General features: G+C 33.3%; 2 protein-coding genes across 2 annotated transcripts; both read left to right on the top strand.

Moving 5' to 3' along the window:
* The first annotated feature begins 8,606 nt into the window (after positions 1-8,606).
* Positions 8,607-8,963, top strand: LOC111904806 (S-protein homolog 5-like). The gene has a single exon (XM_023900523.1). The coding sequence runs from the start codon at positions 8,607-8,609 to the stop codon at positions 8,961-8,963; it is 357 nt and encodes a 118-aa protein (XP_023756291.1).
* A 9,247-nt stretch (positions 8,964-18,210) lies between these two features.
* On the top strand, positions 18,211-18,567 carry LOC128134281 (S-protein homolog 5-like). The gene has a single exon (XM_052771837.1). It carries the CDS (start codon positions 18,211-18,213, stop codon positions 18,565-18,567), a length of 357 nt encoding a protein of 118 aa, XP_052627797.1.
* The last annotated feature ends 1,177 nt before the right edge of the window (positions 18,568-19,744 follow it).

The following is a 19,744-nucleotide window of genomic DNA, read 5'->3' on the forward strand; positions in this document are numbered from 1 at the left end:
AAAAAATGTTAAAAAACTACATAAAAAAATTAAAAAACTACATCAATACGTAAATGTATACTAAAATACATAAAAATATGTTTATATATTATATATAAATTTTGAAAACATCTATAGAAAAATCCAATTATTTTCGATAAGTTAACAATTTTGTCTCAATGACCGGTTGAACATGTTAAAAAGGCTAAAATAATGAAATTAGCTGATTTTTTTGGGCATTTCTATTACAAAGCTTGGGTTTTAATTGTTAATTTTTCAAAAAAAAACAAAAAAACAAGATTTTTCTATATATTTCCGTACATATAATCTCAATATGGATCAAAATTAAGTTTACACCAAAGATGCCAATCGATCTTTGTTCCAGTTTCCCCCTAAAAGGCAATATGTGTATTAGCTTCTTGTCCGTTGAATAGTGACGTAAACTTGTAGGTAAAGAAATAACATACATTCACTGAGTAATTGATATTGATAATTAAGGATTCAAATGCACATAATGTTTTAGAAATACATTGAAAACATGAAGACGGAAAGAGAGATTCTTGTGGGAAACAAAAAAAGTCTTTATTAATCACATAATCAACATACATAAGTACATTACATTAGGAGTAAATTCATAGTTATAAGGTGAAACCATCGCTTCCCTTCATAGAAACGACACACCCTTTCAATGTAACGGCAATGCCATCTTTCTACCATGAATGTTAAGAAACTTATGTAACTGCCATAATAACTTCCAACCTGTAACTTCTTTTAGCAATAACCGTTACTCCATTGAGGCAAGCTTACATCTTCAGCAATAAATAGAGGGAACTTGTGTGCATGAAAAAAATAGAAAACTCTTCAGAAACATGAGGTCTTCTACAATTCATAATTTTTTTGCCTTTATCATTTTAACATACCCAATTGCTTCAATAGCATTTTCATGTCCGTTTACTACAAAATGGAATGTTAGCGTTATTAGTGCTCTCCGTGAAGATCTTGTTGTTCACATAAAATCAGGTGATGATGATCTTGGGAATCATACCATTCCTTTTGTAGGAAATTACTCCTGGTCTTTTTGTGAAAAGGTTGGTGGTCACACTCTTTTTTACGCTTACTTCTGGTGGGGTTCAAAATTTCAGAGCTTAGATTTGTTTAACAAAGCCATTTCTGACAAATTAATTTTAAATGCGGATCCTGAACATTGTTACTGGTTTGTAAAACCTGATGGGTTTTTTGTAAATAATATTCCAAGTGGAGGTGGGCAGTTCATTAAAGGTTGGGACTAAAACTAATATATGTCATTTTTTTCTTATTCAATATATGATAAAAAATTTTATTGATGACATTAATATGCTATGTATGTGTTTATTTCTTGTGTCAGCACATCTGCAAATGTTTACAAGGACGCTTTATTAGTTACAATTAAGCAAGTTTACAAATAGTTAATAACAAATGTTTGAATAGTAAAACAAATTAGAGATGAAATTGGACCTATTAAACCGGAACCGGCCGCGGAACCCAGAATTGAAGGATTTGTAGACCCGAAAACCGGACTGATAATGGGGAACAGGTTCTGGTTTGGTTCCGGGTATCGAATCGGATAAAATGAGTATGGTACCGGTTTTGAAACCGGAAATAGGCAATTGGAACTGGTTACGGATTCAGGCTCGGATGGACCCTGAAACCCGGAAAAAATGAAATTGATTTGCAAGTCGCTTTTAACCAAACTATGTCAGTTAAATAGTTCAATTACTTTAAATATAAATATATATATATATATATATATATATATATATATATATATATATATATATATATATATATATATATATATATATATATATATGTGTGTGTGTGTGTGTGGGGAAGCGCATTAATAGTTATTTATATGGTTTACATAATTATTATCATACTTAAAAAATCAATCAAAGGACCCGGTTAAATCAATTATATAACCAGGTTTGCAACCGGGTTTTTATGCCAGCAAGACTTATATGAAAATTTTCTTAGAACCCAGTACAGTTATAAAAAGAGCACGGTTCCCATCTAAACAACCGAGTTGTATAAGGTTTATAGCGGTTCGCTTTTGCATAAGCAACCGGGTCATATAATAACTAGAGAACTTTGCATAAGCAACCGGGACATATAATAACTAGAGAACTGAATTCTTTTTTCACGTATTAAAACCTAGTTGTTATCCAAGCGTTAATGCTTGGCTTAAAGCCCGACTTCTAGATAAATAACTGGGTCCATTTGTACAATAATCAGTTTTTTATATTATTTTATGAAAATAACAATAGCAATTCCAACACAAAAAGATCTATTGTTCATTTGTTAGATTGCTAGTTTTGCATTTATGAATAAAAAGTCCCAGCTTAATTTTCAAACAAATTTCTATACATATTAACATATATCAACACTAAGATCCAATAAAGCATCTAAAAAATGAGATGTATCTCACCTCAATAATTATCACAAAGACAATCATCAATCAAGCAACTCCTGATGATGGGCCGACATTGTGGCGTTAGACACATTTCCACTGGAAGGTAACTCACCTCGATGTAGTGTAGTAGCTGCACAGTCCTCGGCACGGAAATTAACTCGTCTCTACTCCTCAATACCTACACAACGACCTTTCTCGATTACTATTACATACTCATAACCCTTACAAGGGTCAACTCAAATCCAAGTAAAAGTAAAGGTCAAAACCTGGTCAAAGTCAACTTGTGATTGACTCGACTCGCTGAGTTGGTCCACCAACTCGCCAAGTCCCATCGTCCCTTTACTTCCATAATCTCGTCCTTACTCATCGAGTCTAGCAAGAGCTCGACGAGTTCACCTTCAACAATACCTTTTGACTATCTTCAACTGATTCGCCGAGTTCGTTCTTGAACTCGCCGAGTTCATCTTCATCCGAATGAATGAGTCTAGCCTTTGACTCGCCGAGTTCTCCATGAACTCGTCGAGCCGTCTTCATGAGGTTGGGACATTGCCTTGGACTCACCGAGTCTGCTCATACACTCACCGAGTCCTACGATTTCCAGGTCCAAAACAAACCCCTAGCGGGTTGAGTGTTTCTTCCACTCAACCAAAACCATTTCCAGAAGACAATTTGGGGGAAAAAGCATCCCGACTCGACGAGTCACCCAAGTGACTCGCTGAGTCCCTCTTTGTCCAAAACAATACAGTCGGTTATAATTGGTCTTAACGCATCAAAACTATAAATTTGGCCTCGTAGGGTCCCTTTTTCACGTAAAGCTACAAACTTGATGTCCATGCATGAGGCTTTTGGCTCAAAATACCATAAAAAAGGGTTTATATGAAGCATGGGGCTCCCATGGCCATAAAGTTGGCACCTTTATGCCATGGGAACCCTCAATGGTTCCAAATCTGAAGTCCTTATCCCAAAATCGTGGTTGCATCCAAGAATTGCTCCAAAATGGCATCCAAGAACCCTAAGTCACTCCAAAAAGAGTATCTAATGAAAGGAGAAGCATGATCTAGACTTTTACCTCCAACAAACTAGAAATGAAGCAAAATCTCTAGATCTCCTTGCTCCTTCTAAAATCCCTAGCTCCTTTTTCTTCTCTTCAACCTTCTAACTTGCACAAAATGGCAAAGAGCTCAAAATTACTCAAAAACGGTTAGGGTTTCGTGGGGATGGTCTGAGGGTATTGGAGGCTGCAAAGGGAACCACTTAAGGTGCTTAAATAGGGTGCAAACCCTAAATATTAAGGTTTTGTCCAGACACCTCCTACTCGTCGACTCGGTCTCCCGACTCATTGAGTAGGTCACTTAAAACCCGCGCATAATGTCGAGTCTAGTCGACGAGTCGGGCCTTCAATTCATCGAATCCTAGAGTGAAATACAATAATACTTGGAATTAAATACATACCATGAACCGGCTGTTACACATATGCTCCAAATGTTGAAATCTCATTTAATAGGCCTCATGAAAACGTCATTGTTCTTTGAGGGTGATCGAGGCCCAAGAATCAAAAAAGTTAACATGAAATAAGACTATTTCATAACTATCCATGGTGGTGTGTTGTAGGTAGCCAATATAACAAGACAAATAATATAAGTATTATTAAAGTTATTGAATCAATTAAAGCTACCAACAACTAAAGCTAGACAAACATTTCTAGGTTCTTTGGCAAACTCTGGATATCTGCAATCAAATTCTTACCATGACATCCCATTAACCGGATAATGCATCATACAATCCACTGAGCTTCCAATATTATGTTAACTTATATCTTTAGCTGTGAATCTAGAGATATACATTCATGGAGGCTTTGGAGTCAAACAAAAGTACCTTAACACTTTTTGTGATACTTTCTTCACCTTCGTAGTTGCATCCATCAATATACTCTCGTTACAAATCTGGTAATTCTACATGGAATCATTGTCCTTCCAAAACAAAGCACAATCATATTTAAAAAATATGGATGGATTGATATCCTAACTCTTTCTTTCTAAACTTCTTATTAGCATCATAATATGAGGCTGAAATGTTACTCTTCGGGAAAGAAAATCTTATTAACTCTAAATGTTGGTCAAACGAACTATCCATCATCTATTGAACACTTTAATATGCAACAAAATTTCCAAAAAGTTTAGGGAATACATCTCACAATCAGGGTATAACTCGGTATTGAGTTCCTCAAATAAAGCATCAAATGTTAGGTCTACGCCTCATCCCTCATCATCTCTATTTTCTTCGTTTGTATTTTGTTCTGCCATAAAATCATTAATTACATATAAAATCTCATTAGTTCTTGGAGTGCTTATTCTTGGAATCGAATTGTAGTCTAAATCTACAACAACATATTTCTCGCCATGATGAACCCACTTAGTATACGATTCTAGAAACTCGCGATCACGAATTTTGGGCAAAAACCATTGGCAATAACTGTTAATATATATTAACACACTTTGTGCATGGGCAACACATTGTGCTTTTAGACTTGACATGTTTCTCAATAATATCCATAGAGTAAGACCTTCCAAGAATTTGGGAGCCATTTGGTTCTTCTCACTAATCCAATTATTATCGATCATCACTACCGTTTCGTTACTCATAATTACATTGTATACATAGAAATTGAAAGTTCGATTATATTTTGGCTATTAAACATATGTTAGAGTTTAAAGTTTACTCCATGTGAAGTAAAAATCGGACGAAATTGATAGAATATTCACAAGTACACAAATAAATATGTACTTAAGAAGTAAAAATCGAATAGAATGGTTAGAGTATTCATTACGGTAAGCTTTTAAATCTACTTTTTAAATACCTTGTCTCATATGGGAATGTGTATTGCATAATGGTTTGTTTGAGAAAAACGCAGCAATAGTTCGTCTTAGCTCCCAAGTATATAAAGAAAAATATACCCGATGAGTAAAGAGAAAACGACAACCAAATTTTTCTTAAACAAACAATCATGTCATACACATTCATATCCTAAATGATATTAAGTATTAAAAAACAATCCCAAGAAGGGAACAACCCGGAATTAATTTCTAAATCAATTTCGACTGTGTATTTCTACACTCCTGATGATTTATAAAGAAGAGAGTTAAACTAAAAATCAATGATTCAACATGTTTTCGTTCCTTTTTCATTTTCTATTATAAAGTCTTAATTTTAATAGCAACATATTTTTATTAGTTTGTTATTTGTTATAAATATAAAAAAGAAATAAAAATAGAATGCTTTAATAAACAAACTAATACAAGTACGTTGCTATTAACAACCTTCATAGTTAGGTTTGCTTTAATAGCAAAGCACATTTATTAGGTTGTTTATTCAAGTTTTCTATTTTCACTTATTTTTCATATTTATATTATTTATAGCATCTTCTTTTTGTTTTTTCTATTATAACATTATACTTTACATACTTTTTTTGTTTTTACTAGTATAACAATTTACTTTTGTTTTTTTTTTTTTAATTTATATATCATAACATTGTACTTTAAACAATCATCTTACCTAATTAAGCCAACGTTATAATGACTGCAATTAAGTCATTAACAATATTAAGGGTTTTCAAACCATATTACCATGAAAATAAAAACATATTAGGCACTGACCTATTTAGTACTTTACAATTCAAACCAATAGCAACTGTTCATTCAACATTCACTATCAAACAAATTCAACGGTTTTAATGAAAATAGAAAGATATTAAACACTTATTAATCAAGAACTTTTTCAATTTAACATTTTAACAATATGTAACTAAGCACTTACCATGAAACTAATTAGAAATACTTTAAACACTTATCAGTTAAGCACTTTATCACTTCATCTTATACGAACTCAAAACAGTAAACTTAAATAATTAAGATAATAATACATATTATATGTTTTATACATCCAAAACAACAACTCGACGTCAAAATTACCTAATAAAAGATTCTAAATACATAAAAACATCACTAACTCGAAGACAAAACGAAACCAAAAGCTAGAAACAATACATGTTCTTCCTACTGTGGTGTCCAGATTATGGTGGTGGCTAGCAACGGTGGTCCTCGAATGGTGTCCGTGGTCAACAGAAAAAACCCAAATAAGAAAAAAACTTGTAAAATCAAAAACTGTACCCTTTGTTGGTAGTGAAGGAGACTAGTAGGAAGGAGATGGTCATTGTTGATGTTCTTCCGGTGACAGCCTTACTTCTTCCGGTGACAGCCTTACTCAGAAGCAAAGAAAAAGCCGAAAATCATTTACCCAAATCTTAAAATCCAACCAGAAAAAGAGTGAAATCGGAAATGAGGAGTGGTCTAGAACCTACTTGTGCTCGCCGGTGAAGGAGAGTTGCTGAAGGGGTGGTTGTCGGCATCGATCGTCGTTGAGTGATCAAGAGAGAAAGCTTGTTGGGTGCGGCGTTGCAGATGAACTTGAATGATCCTCCTTTTGAGTTTAAAACCAATGCCGAAGTCATGTCGTTGATATAGGGTTAAAGAAAACTACGTCGTATTGCATTTCTCGCAAATAAAAAAATGATTAATTTTTTTTGTCGACGACGAATCGGGATAGGGTGCACGTGAAATGCCATGTTCTATGCCGACGACTTGTCTTCGGGATCGCTTTCCAAAAAACACGTCATTTCTGTTTTTCTGCGCCACCGAATATAAATAAATGGAAATTATAATTTATGCAAAATATACCTACGACATGTCATCGCCATAATTTTTTGAAAAACCACGTAAATACTTTACATTCCCACATTGACAAGTCGTCGACATAGATACTCAATGTTTGACAACCAAAGTTGGTGAACTCTGACGACTTCTCATCGGCATAACTGTAGTTGTAGCGACGAGTTATGTTGTCGGCACATGGGACAATTCTTGTAGTGTATAATTGGAATTTATTGTAGGAAAGCTAAAAAAAAGTTCATTTATGTAGCTTTTACATTTTGATGGAGTTGTCAACTGCATTATTTAAAATTCATATAAATACATGAAAAGAATACCAAAATACATAAAAGTACCTAAATATACTTAAAAGTTCATATAAATACGTGAAAAGCATGCCAAAATACATAAAAGTACGTAAAAATACTTAAAAGCTTATATAAATACATAAATACATGAAAAATATACCAAAATACATAAAAGTATATAAAAATACTTAAAAGTTCATATAAATACATAAAAAATCCTATAAATACATATAAAATATATAAAAAAACTAAAAGAAAAAAAAACTAAAAAAAATGTTAAAAAAACTATATAAAAAAAATTAAAAACTACATAAATACGTAAATGTATACTAAAATACATAAAAATATGTTTATATAATATATATAAATTTTGAAAACATCAACAGAAAAATCCAATTATTTTCGAAAAGTTAACAATTTGGTCCAATGAGCGGTTAAACATGTTAAAAAGTCTAAAATAATGAAATTAGTTGATTTTTTTGGGAATTTCTATTACGAAGCTTGGGTTTTAATTATAAATTTTTCCAAAAAAAAAAAAGCAAGATTTTTCTACAGATTTCCGTACATATAATCTCAAAATGGATCAAAATTAAGTTTACACGAAAGATGTCAATCGATCTTTCTTCAAGTTTCCGCGTAAAAGGCAATATGTGTATTAGCTTCTTGTCGGTTGAATAGTGACAAAAACTTGTACATAAAGAAATAACATACATTCAGTGAGTAATTAATTAAGGATTCAAATCCACATAAATGTTTTAGAAATACATTGAAAACATGATGACGGAAAGAGAGATTCTTGGGGGAAACAAAAAAATCTTTATTAATCACATAATCAACATAGATAAGTACATTACATCAGGAGTAACTACATAGTTATAGGTTGAAACCATCTCTTCCTGTCATAAAAACGACACACCCTTGCAATGTAACGGCAATGCCATCTTTCTACCATGAATGTTAAGAAACTTATGTAACTGCCATAATAACTTCCAACTTGTAACTTCTGTTAGCAATAACCGTTACTCCATTGAGGCAAGCTTACATCTTCAGCAATAAATAGAGGGAACTTGTGTGCATGAAAAAAATAGAAAACTCTTCAGAAACATGAGGTCTTCTACAATTCATTATTTTTTTGGCTTTATCATTTTAACATACCCAATTGCTTCAATGGCATTTTTATGTCCGTTCACTACAAAATGGAATGTTAGCGTTATTAGTGCTCTCCGTGAAGATCTTGTTGTTCACATAAAATCAGGAGATGATGATCTTGGGAACCATACCATTCCTTATGTAGGAAATTACTCCTGGTCTTTTTGTGAAAAGGTTGGTGGTCACACTCTCTTTTATGCTTACTTCTGGTGGGGTTCAAAGTTTCAGAGCTTAGATTTGTTTAACGAAGCCATTTCAAAAAAATGCTATTTGAATGTGGGTACCGAACATTGTTACTGGTTTGTAACACCTAAAGGGTTTTATGTAGATGCACACCCAAGTGGAGGTGGGGAATTCATTAAAGGTTGGGCTTAAAAACATGTATATATGTCATGTTTTTTTCTTATTGTAGCTTGAAATAATATATGATGCAACTTGACTGACCACATTAGGATGCTATGTACGAGTTCATTTCTCTTGTCAGTACATTTGCACATATTTATAAGGCTGCTTTATTTGTTACAATTCACCAACACAAGTTCTTTATAACGAATGTTTGAATAGTTAAAAAAATAAAATAAAATAAAAACTATCGAACAGATAGTTTCTTCTCTTTTCCACATGAAAATATTACAAAAAAAATGTGAGAAGAACTAAACGACTAAACAACCAATCAGGAAGTTATGCCAAAAACAAGTGAAGATACAGCCTCTGAAGGAGGTAAAAACAGAGTAGATTAATGATTAGTTTCATTATATAAAAGAAAATAGAAAATCAAATATGTAGTAGTTGTAGGAAGTTAGAATACGGGGTTGTGCGCGCTCTCTTCTACGGTGAAAAGATTAAGTGATAGCACACAGTGAGTTACTTTACTACATAATCATATCATATTTGTTAGTATATTACCATTGAATTGATTATATATGCATGGACGTATCTATCCTTACTATAATAGGCATAAATTTTTCCCGCGCCTCGGATATTGGTTGTCTGAGTGTCGACCAACATCCCGATGATGTAGTCCGGGTTTCAAGGTAGGGGTAAGGGTATCGGAAAGCCATAAGATGGGAGTCATTCCTACTAAAGTATCTTTATGCTAGAAAGGTTCACTCTCCGGCTTAGAAAGATTTGAGGGGAGTTCGGAACGAAGACTGCGGGAAGAAAGGCTCATGAAGACTTATGGCTAAACATCCTCGATCGAGGTTTTGAAATCCGATCTAATCGTATTACTTGCGACAGGAAAATGCGATTTACTTAACACATAGTGTGAGTAGTGTAATCACCAACTCACTAAATTGCGTTATTTTATGGGTGTATTAGCGCGACAATAACGAGGAAAAGACACTTCTCGGGTTCCATGTACTGGCTCCCCCTGTCTACCTCTATCCTAGACTGGGAACGGCGTTGGTTTTTTTCAGATAGATACCTAGGGTTCTCCCCTCGTGTAGACATACCGAATCTCTACTCCGCCTTACTTCCGATTCTGACTCTAGGTGTCATCACTTCATGATGGATGGATGGAAATCTCGAAAGTTCAGGCGAATTTCCCACCAATGTCCCTAAAAGGTATAGGCACTTGGTGGTTTCAGTAGTCTCGTCTTGGTTCATTTATTTTTGAACTGGAAATCTTCTTAATGAAGCTCTTCTGGGTCTGAATCAACTCTTCTGTCGATCACTGAAGTGGAAAAGGTTTTCTACAGGTTCGTGCGAGAATGGAAATGTCTAGAGAATCCTAAGAGATTATTAACATTTTACCGGGTGATCCATATCGAGTCCTGCTACAATTACATAGGGTACACAAATCATATATAGCTTAGATCCGATAGGCCTTCGAATATGTGATACTAATCTATATCCACATCCCAACGAGGAAAAGGAAGTAGAGCGAAACCACACATTCTTAGTCTATGGGATCCTTATTATATATAACCTTGGAAGTATACCCTCTGTAATTGTAGGTATATCAATAAGGATCTTTTTAGTTTTTCACACAAGGTTATCAATGGATCCTAAAATATCCCTATGGTATTTTAATTTCTTGTTTGATTCTTAACTTCTGAATATGATTCTAGGATTAATGTGAGTCTTTTAGTATTCTAAAATGCTCCGATAGTATTTTAAACTTTATGTTTGGCTCTAGGATTCCTAGTTGGTAAGTTTCAGACCCGTTGCAACACCACCATCACTCCCAAGCACACGTTCATCGCATCTCGAATAAATATAGTTGATCAGGTTACATTTATTCCAGTTTGAGATTACATAACTGCCCAGGTTTGATGGTAATGCTCAACATCCGAAGACTTTTATTCTTGTTCTTCTTGTGATACTTTGTTCGGGTATTTAGATTCTGGTTGTTCTTATACTTTGGTAAAATATGGTTATATTTTAAAGTATAATTTTTGGTTAGAGTGTTTTATCCCTATGTATTTATAGGTTGTACATCTTTTATGAATTGATATACTGAGCTCAAGAAATGTTTATTGACAAGAGAATATTATATGTCAAGAAGTCAGTGGGAGTCTTAATGTCTTGAAAAGTTTCAAGAACTAATCAAGAATAAACCTGATCGATCATCACTAGCACACGACTTGAGGTTTACAACCTATCGTGTTGACACTATCTTGTTTCTATGCGGTTCCAGTTGAGTTAATTATGCATGTGAGTTCTATGATTTCTCATTTGAACGCATAAAAGGCAAGCACTTTGATCAATGAAAAATACATTGATAGGAAAGGGTGAGCTGCTTAACTACTTGGAAGACATGGTGGCAGCTGTGTTACCATAAGGCAAGAAATCAAGATTGAGAAGGTTCGGTCCATATGAGTTTGGGTTTGTCGCAAACTTTGGTTTTGACAAATTCGCATGGATAAGAAAACATACACCATTAAAATCTAAGTGTCATAAGATTCTCTCCTTCATGAAAATGATTGTGAGGAAATGCTTTCACTAAGAGAGATTTTAAGAAAATATTGATTGTGAAAAATTGTATTCTCGAATTCGATTATGGTTACGGTATCCCTTTCCATGATTCGAATTGTGAGATTTGGCAATTAGTCTGAATTGTTTAGACACACATATGAGCTATATAAGACAAAGGTGTATAAGTTTGAGAAACTTAGATAAAGGATTATCAAAGCATTAGGTATTAGAAAAATGAACTTAAGAAATTCAATAGGTATTGTTTTCTGAAAGTTAAGTTATTTTCTAAATACATGTCAAAGCTAGTGGGAGCATAAGTGTTATGCTTATATGATAATAATCATCATTATAGTGGGAGCATAAATGTTGTGCTTGTATGATTATTAAGGCAAGTATTGCAAGATAACAATATTAATTATAGAAAACAAGAGTTATACCTTGCAAAGTCGTAAGGATTGAATAGTTGTTTTGCTAAAGAGAGAGAATATTATGCTTCATTTCAAATCTAAAGGCTTAGGTTGTGGAATGTTAATAAATTTAGTCAAGGATACATAGTGTGTTCTCAAATATTGATTATGATTATGGCATCAAGATTGATAAAGTATCAGATCTTCATGTAAGACATTATGGATCGTATCCCATACGATTCGGGTAAAGGATCGATTGCAGATGCTATAATATTTGACCATTCTAAAATTTTCCAAATGACTAGCGCATTTAGAGGGGAAAAGGACAAGAATAGGTTTTGACTAAGATAATTAAACAAATATCAAAGGACGGTCCAAAGTTCGTTGAGGATTGATCGCTTGTGAGTAGTTGGAAGTATGGTATTAGATGGACCATATCAACATTATCATGAATAGATAAGATTCTATTAAGAATGAGTTGTCATATGGCAAATATGGAAATGTTTCCACATTGGGAGTTGGATACTGTCTATATCTAGATTAGAAACTATTATGCAAGAAGGATGTTCAAAGGAATGTACTTTGAGTGAGAGACATCATATCTATGGAATTTTTTCTGATAGAGATTAGCCAAGTCTTGATAATTTTGAGCTATGACTTTACGAAAGAATCATTGCATAAAATGTTAGAATCTAGCGTATTCTATAAGTGGCAAGAATTTGATATTCTTATACTTATGATATGGATTGGGAGTTGTGAAATGAGTATGATTGGAAATGTGTTCATTTGATCTATTTCACAAAGTAAAGACCGTAGGTAAACACTGTGTGCATACTAAGAGCATGGGACAATTGTTGTTATAATTCAAGTAAGAAGTTGATTACCCGAAACAACAAATAATGAGTAATCAATATGGTGATTAAATAAAATGTTTTATTTATACCCAGAGTTTGGGGCCATATGGGGTTAGTATTATTCTTGTGTTTCACTTTGCATGTTTTGTCTTCCTGAATAATTAAATTGGTTCAGAACAATCAAATTATTCGAACGGACCACAGTCGTTCATATGTTGGAAGTAGGTATGAATGAAGACTGTCATGAATTGGTGTGTGGATTGTCTAAAGTGTATTAGACATAAGCAAATGTTTGCTACAACGTTCATGAGTGCTTATGAATATGATTTGAGCATTGGATTACACCCACGCTCACTTGGATCACTTCATAGATTTTATCATGAGTGATTGGTTAGACGATAATATCCTATATTCTTGAAACCGAGATGTGTGAGTTGTATCTTGAGAGTCGGTTACACATTGATTATATGTAAACGCACCAGTAACTTGGTGTCATAAAACATATTGTTGTGTGTGATTCAGTAAGTGAGTGCAAGCAAGCATTGAATCAAAATTTATCCGTTCCTTTTATCCAAAGTGGGATGAAAGAGATATCTGTGGGCCCCTCGATGATTTGGTGATGACACTAAGCGCTTGGCCAAGCCGAGACTAATTTGATGTGTTCAATTGTAGTCTATTGTTAGTCGTCATAAATCGGAAATCGGGAAACAACACATAGTTAAGAGAATGATTTAAATCCATGTCTCAGTCTATACGATATCTAGAATGGAGGAATATATGATCCCTTATCTAAAGGACGCGTATATGATAAGATCAGAGTTGACAACGCCTTTTGAAAGCTGCGATTGCAGATCAATATCTAAAGTCATATGCATAATAGTTATTAGACTTATCCAAGTGGGAGACTGTTGGATTAGTGTCTAAGTCCATAAGTATTTTGGTATGTACTTGACCCGATGGTGCATGGTCCTTTTGGGTTGCCTTCACCAAAACAACTTGATAGGATAAATTATGGAGACAGAAGATTAATTATGATTTGTTAATATTATGAGAATAATATATTAAAGGAGAAATCATATCGTTTAATTAATATTAGTCAAGAATTAATTGATAGTTAATTTTGTGACTAAAAGAGATTAATTAAACTTAAGGGACTGAAACTGTAAATATAAGATAATTGAATTTGGGCTATGGATTACCTTGGAATAATAGGTTGGACGAATTCTATGAGGAAACCAATTAGAAATCGTCCTAGGGATATTCTAAAAGGGTCCATGGGCTGCTTACTGCTTAAGCAGTCAGATTAGGGCTTCCTAGTTGAAAACCCTAATAGCCTACATGTATATATAGTACCCTCAAGCCCCAAAAACGTGGCTAAGAGTTCCATTAGGGTTTCCACATGTTTTGGGCAGCCTCCTCTCTCCTTATTCTTCATCCTCTTGCTCATGGTGTTTGTGACTCCATTAGAGGTGCAACACTTGAGGCACTAAGCTTTTGAAGCCAATCCAAGCAAGGAATTGATTGTTATTGCAATATAACAATCAAATGTAATTCTCCAAACCCTAATTCAGTTTATTATTTGTTAGATCTAGGGTTTATAGCTTTGGATATTCAATTACATGTTCATTAGACAAACTAGATCCAAAAGCTATTAGGGTTTGCATGCACACCATAGGATTGATGTTTTGCTCAAAACCCAACAAAATTGTGGGCAAAAACCGTAGGCAACAACTGTTAATATATATATTCACACACTTTGTGCATGGGCAACACATTGTGCTTTTAGACTTGACATGTTTCTCAACAATATCCATAGAGTAAGACCTTCCAAGAATTTGGGAGCCATTTGGTTCTTCTCACTAATCCAATTATTATCGATCATCACTACCGTTTCATTATTCATAATTACATTGTATACATAGAAATTGAAATTTAGATTATATTTTGGCTATTAAACATAAGTTAGAGTTTAAAGTTTACTCCATGTGAAGTAAAAATGGGACGAAATTGATAGAATATTCACAAGTATATAAATAAATATGTACTTAAGAAGTAAAAATCGGATAGAATGGATAGAGTATTCATTACGGTAAGCTTTTAAACCTACTTTTTAAATACCTTGTCTCATATGGGAATGTGTATTGCATGATGGTTTGTTTGAGAAAAACGCAGCAATAGTTCGTCTTAGCTCCCAAGTATATAAAGAAAAATATACCCGATGAGTAAGGAGAAAACGACAACCAAATTTTTCTTAAACAAACAATCATGTCATACACATTCATATCCTAAATAATATTAAGTATTAAAAAACAATCCCAAGAAGGGAACAACCCGGAATTAAATTCTAAATCAATTTCGACTGTGTATTTCTACACTCCTGATGATTTATAAAGAAGAGAGTCAAACTAAAAATCAATGATTCAACGTGTTTTCGTTGCTTTTTTTATTTTCGATTATAAAGTCTTACTTTTAATAGCAACATATTTTTATTAGTTTGTTATATGTTATAAATATAAAAAAGAAATGAAAATAGAATGCTTTAATAAACAAACTAATACAAGTACGTTGCTATTAACAACCTTCATAGTTACGTTTGCTTTAATAGCAAAGAACATTTATTAGGTTGTTTATTCAAGTTTTCAATTTTCACTTATTTTTTATATTTATATTATTTATAGCATCTTCTTTTTGTTTTTTCTATTATAACATTATACTTTACATACTTTTTTTTTGTTTTTACTAGTATAACAATTTACTTATGTTTTTTTTTAATTTATATATCATAACATTGTACTTTAAACAATCATGTTACCTAATTAAGACAACGTTATAATGACTGCAATTAAGTCATTAACAATATTAAGGGTTTTCAAACCATATTACCATGAGAATAAAAACATATTAGGCACCGAAAGACAACGTTATAATGACTGCAATTAAGTCATTCAACATTCACTTTCAAACAAATTCAACAGCTTTCATGAAAATAGAAAGATATTAAACACTTATTAATCAAGCGCTTTTTCAATTTAACATTTTAATAATCTGTAACTAAGCACTTACCATGAAACTAATTATAAACACTTTAAACACTTATCAATTAAGCACTTTATCACTTCATCTTATAAGAACTCAATACCGTAAACTTAAATAATTAAGACAATAATACATATTATACGTTTTATACATCCAAAACAACCACTCAACATCAAAATTACCTAATAAAAGATTCTAAATACATAAAAACATCACTAAATCGAAGACAAAACGAAACCAAAAGGTAGAAACAATACATGTTCTTCCTACTGTGGTGTCCAGATTATGGTGGTGGCTGGCAACGGTGGTCCTCTAATGGTGACCCGTGGTCAACATAAAAAACCCAAATAAGAAAAAACCTGTGAAATCAAAAACCTTACCCTTTGTTGGCGGTGAAGGAGACGGGTCGAAAGGAGATGGTCATCGTTGATGTTATTCCGCTGACAGTTCTGGTGACACGCTTTCTGAGAAGCAAAGAAAAAGCCGAAAATCATTTAGCCAAATCTTAAAATCCAACTAGAAAAAGAGTGAAATCGGAAATGAGAGGTGGTATAGAACTTACTTGTGGTCGTCGGTGAAGGAGAGTGGTTGAAGGAGTAGTCGTCGGCATTGGTCGTCGTTGAGTGATCCAGAGAGAAAGCTTGTTGGGTGCGGGGTTGCAGATGAACTTGAATGATCCTCCTTTTTGAGTTTAAAACCAATGCCGAAGACATGTTGTTGATATAGGATTAAAGAAAACTACGTCGTATTGTATTTCTCGCCAATAAAAAAAATGATTAAATTTTTTTTGTCGACGACTAATCGGGATAGAGTGCACATGAAATGCCATGTTCTATGCCGACGACTTGTCTTCGGGATTGCTTTCCAAAAAACGTCATTTCTGTTTTTCTGCACCACCGAATATAAATAAATGGAAATTTTAATTTATGCAAAATATACCAACGACATGTCATCGCCATAGGTTTTTGAAAAACCACGTAAATACTTTACATTCCCGCATCGACAAGTCGTCGACATAGATACCCAATGTTTGACAACCAAAGTTGGTGAATTCTGATGACTTCTCGTCGGCATAACTGTACGTAGTTGTAGTGACGAGTTATGTCGTCGGCACATGGGACAATTCTTGTACCGTATAATTGGAATTTATTGTAGGAAAGATAAAAAAAAGTTCTTTTATGTAGCTTTTACATTTTGATGGAGCTGTCAACTGCATTATTTAAAATTCATATAAATACATGAAAAGTATACCCAAATACATAAAAGTACCTAAAAATACTTAAAAGTTCATATAAATACGTGAAAAACATGCCAAAATACATAAAAGTACGTAAAAATACTTAAAAGCTTATATAAATACATAATAATACATAAATGCATGAAAAATATACCAAAATACATGAAAGTGTATAAAAATACTTAAAAGTTCATATAAATACATAAAAAATCCAATAAATACATTTAAAATTTATAAAAAAGTAAAAGAAAAAAAAACTAAAAATATGTTAAAAAACTATATAAAAAAATTAAAAACTACATAAATACGTAAATGCATACTAAATACATAAAAAATATATAAAAATATGTTTATATATTATATATAAATTTTGAAAACATCTATAGAAAAATCTAGTTATTTTCGAAAAGTTAACAATTTCGTCTCAATGACCGGTTGAACATGTTAAAAAAGGCTAAAATAATGAAATTAGCTAATTTTTTTGGGCATTTCTATTACAAAGCTTGGGTTTTAATTGTTAATTTTTCAAAAAAAAAAAAAAAAAGCAAGATTTTTCTACAGATATCGGTACATATAATCTCAAAATGGATCAAAATTAAGTTTACACGAAAGATGTCAATCGATCTTTCTTCAAGTTTCCGCGTAAAAGGCAATATGTGTATTAGCTTCTTGTCCCCTGAATAGTGACCTAAACTTGTAGGTAAAGAAATAACATACATTCAGTGAATAATTATGGATTCAAATGCACATAAATGTTTTAGAAATACATTGAAAACATGATGACGGAAAGAGAGATTCTTGTGGGAAACAAAAAAATCTTTATTAATCACATACTCAACATAGATAAGTACATTACATCAGGAGTAACTACATAGTTATAGGTTGAAACCATCTCTTCCTGTCATAAAAACGACACACCCTTGCAATGTAACGGCAATGCCATCTTTCTACCATGAATGTTAAGAAACTTATGTAACTGCCATAATAACTTCCAACTTGTAACTTCTGTTAGCAATAACCGTTACTCCATTGAGGCAAGCTTACATCTTCAGCAATAAATAGAGGGAACTTGTGTGCATGAAAAAAATAGAAAACTCTTCAGAAACATGAGGTCTTCTACAATTCATTATTTTTTTGGCTTTATCATTTTAACATACCCAATTGCTTCAATGGCATTTTTATGTCCGTTCACTACAAAATGGAATGTTAGCGTTATTAGTGCTCTCCGTGAAGATCTTGTTGTTCACATAAAATCAGGAGATGATGATCTTGGGAACCATACCATTCCTTATGTAGGAAATTACTCCTGGTCTTTTTGTGAAAAGGTTGGTGGTCACACTCTCTTTTATGCTTACTTCTGGTGGGGTTCAAAGTTTCAGAGCTTAGATTTGTTTAACGAAGCCATTTCAAAAAAATGCTATTTGAATGTGGGTACCGAACATTGTTACTGGTTTGTAACACCTAAAGGGTTTTATGTAGATGCACACCCAAGTGGAGGTGGGGAATTCATTAAAGGTTGGGCTTAAAAACATGTATATATGTCATGTTTTTTTCTTATTGTAGCTTGAAATAATATATGATGCAACTTGACTGACCACATTAGGATGCTATGTACGAGTTCATTTCTCTTGTCAGTACATTTGCACATATTTATAAGGCTGCTTTATTTGTTACAATTCACCAACACAAGTTCTTTATAACGAATGTTTGAATAGTTAAAAAAATAAAATAAAATAAAAACTATCGAACAGATAGTTTCTTCTCTTTTCCACATGAAAATATTACAAAAAAAATGTGAGAAGAACTAAACGACTAAACAACCAATCAGGAAGTTATGCCAAAAACAAGTGAAGATACAGCCTCTGAAGGAGGTAAAAACAGAGTAGATTAATGATTAGTTTCATTATATAAAAGAAAATAGAAAATCAAATATGTAGTAGTTGTAGGAAGTTAGAATACGGGGTTGTGCGCGCTCTCTTCTACGGTGAAAAGATTAAGTGATAGCACACAGTGAGTTACTTTACTACATAATCATATCATATTTGTTAGTATATTACCATTGAATTGATTATATATGCATGGACGTATCTATCCTTACTATAATAGGCATAAATTTTTCCCGCGCCTCGGATATTGGTTGTCTGAGTGTCGACCAACATCCCGATGATGTAGTCCGGGTTTCAAGGTAGGGGTAAGGGTATCGGAAAGCCATAAGATGGGAGTCATTCCTACTAAAGTATCTTTATGCTAGAAAGGTTCACTCTCCGGCTTAGAAAGATTTGAGGGGAGTTCGGAACGAAGACTGCGGGAAGAAAGGCTCATGAAGACTTATGGCTAAACATCCTCGATCGAGGTTTTGAAATCCGATCTAATCGTATTACTTGCGACAGGAAAATGCGATTTACTTAACACATAGTGTGAGTAGTGTAATCACCAACTCACTAAATTGCGATATTTTATGGGTGTATTAGCGCGACAATAACGAGGAAAAGACACTTCTCGGGTTCCATGTACTGGCTCCCCCTGTCTACCTCTATCCTAGACTGGGAACGGCGTTGGTTTTTTTCAGATAGATACCTAGGGTTCTCCCCTCGTGTAGACATACCAAATCTCTACTCCGCCTTACTTCCGATTCTGACTCTAGGTGTCATCACTTCATGATGGATGGATGGAAATCTCGAAAGTTTAGGCGAATTTCCCACC

Source organism: Lactuca sativa, chromosome 5 (assembly GCF_002870075.4).
Source record: "Lactuca sativa cultivar Salinas chromosome 5, Lsat_Salinas_v11, whole genome shotgun sequence".
NCBI classification, from domain to species: domain Eukaryota; kingdom Viridiplantae; phylum Streptophyta; class Magnoliopsida; order Asterales; family Asteraceae; genus Lactuca; species Lactuca sativa.

What these genes read in the sequence shown, in the direction of transcription:
- LOC111904806 (XM_023900523.1), top strand. Translation starts at nt 8,607, where the DNA reads ATGGCATTTTTATGTCCGTTCACTACAAAATGGAATGTTAGCGTTATT.
- LOC128134281 (XM_052771837.1), top strand. Translation starts at nt 18,211, where the DNA reads ATGGCATTTTTATGTCCGTTCACTACAAAATGGAATGTTAGCGTTATT.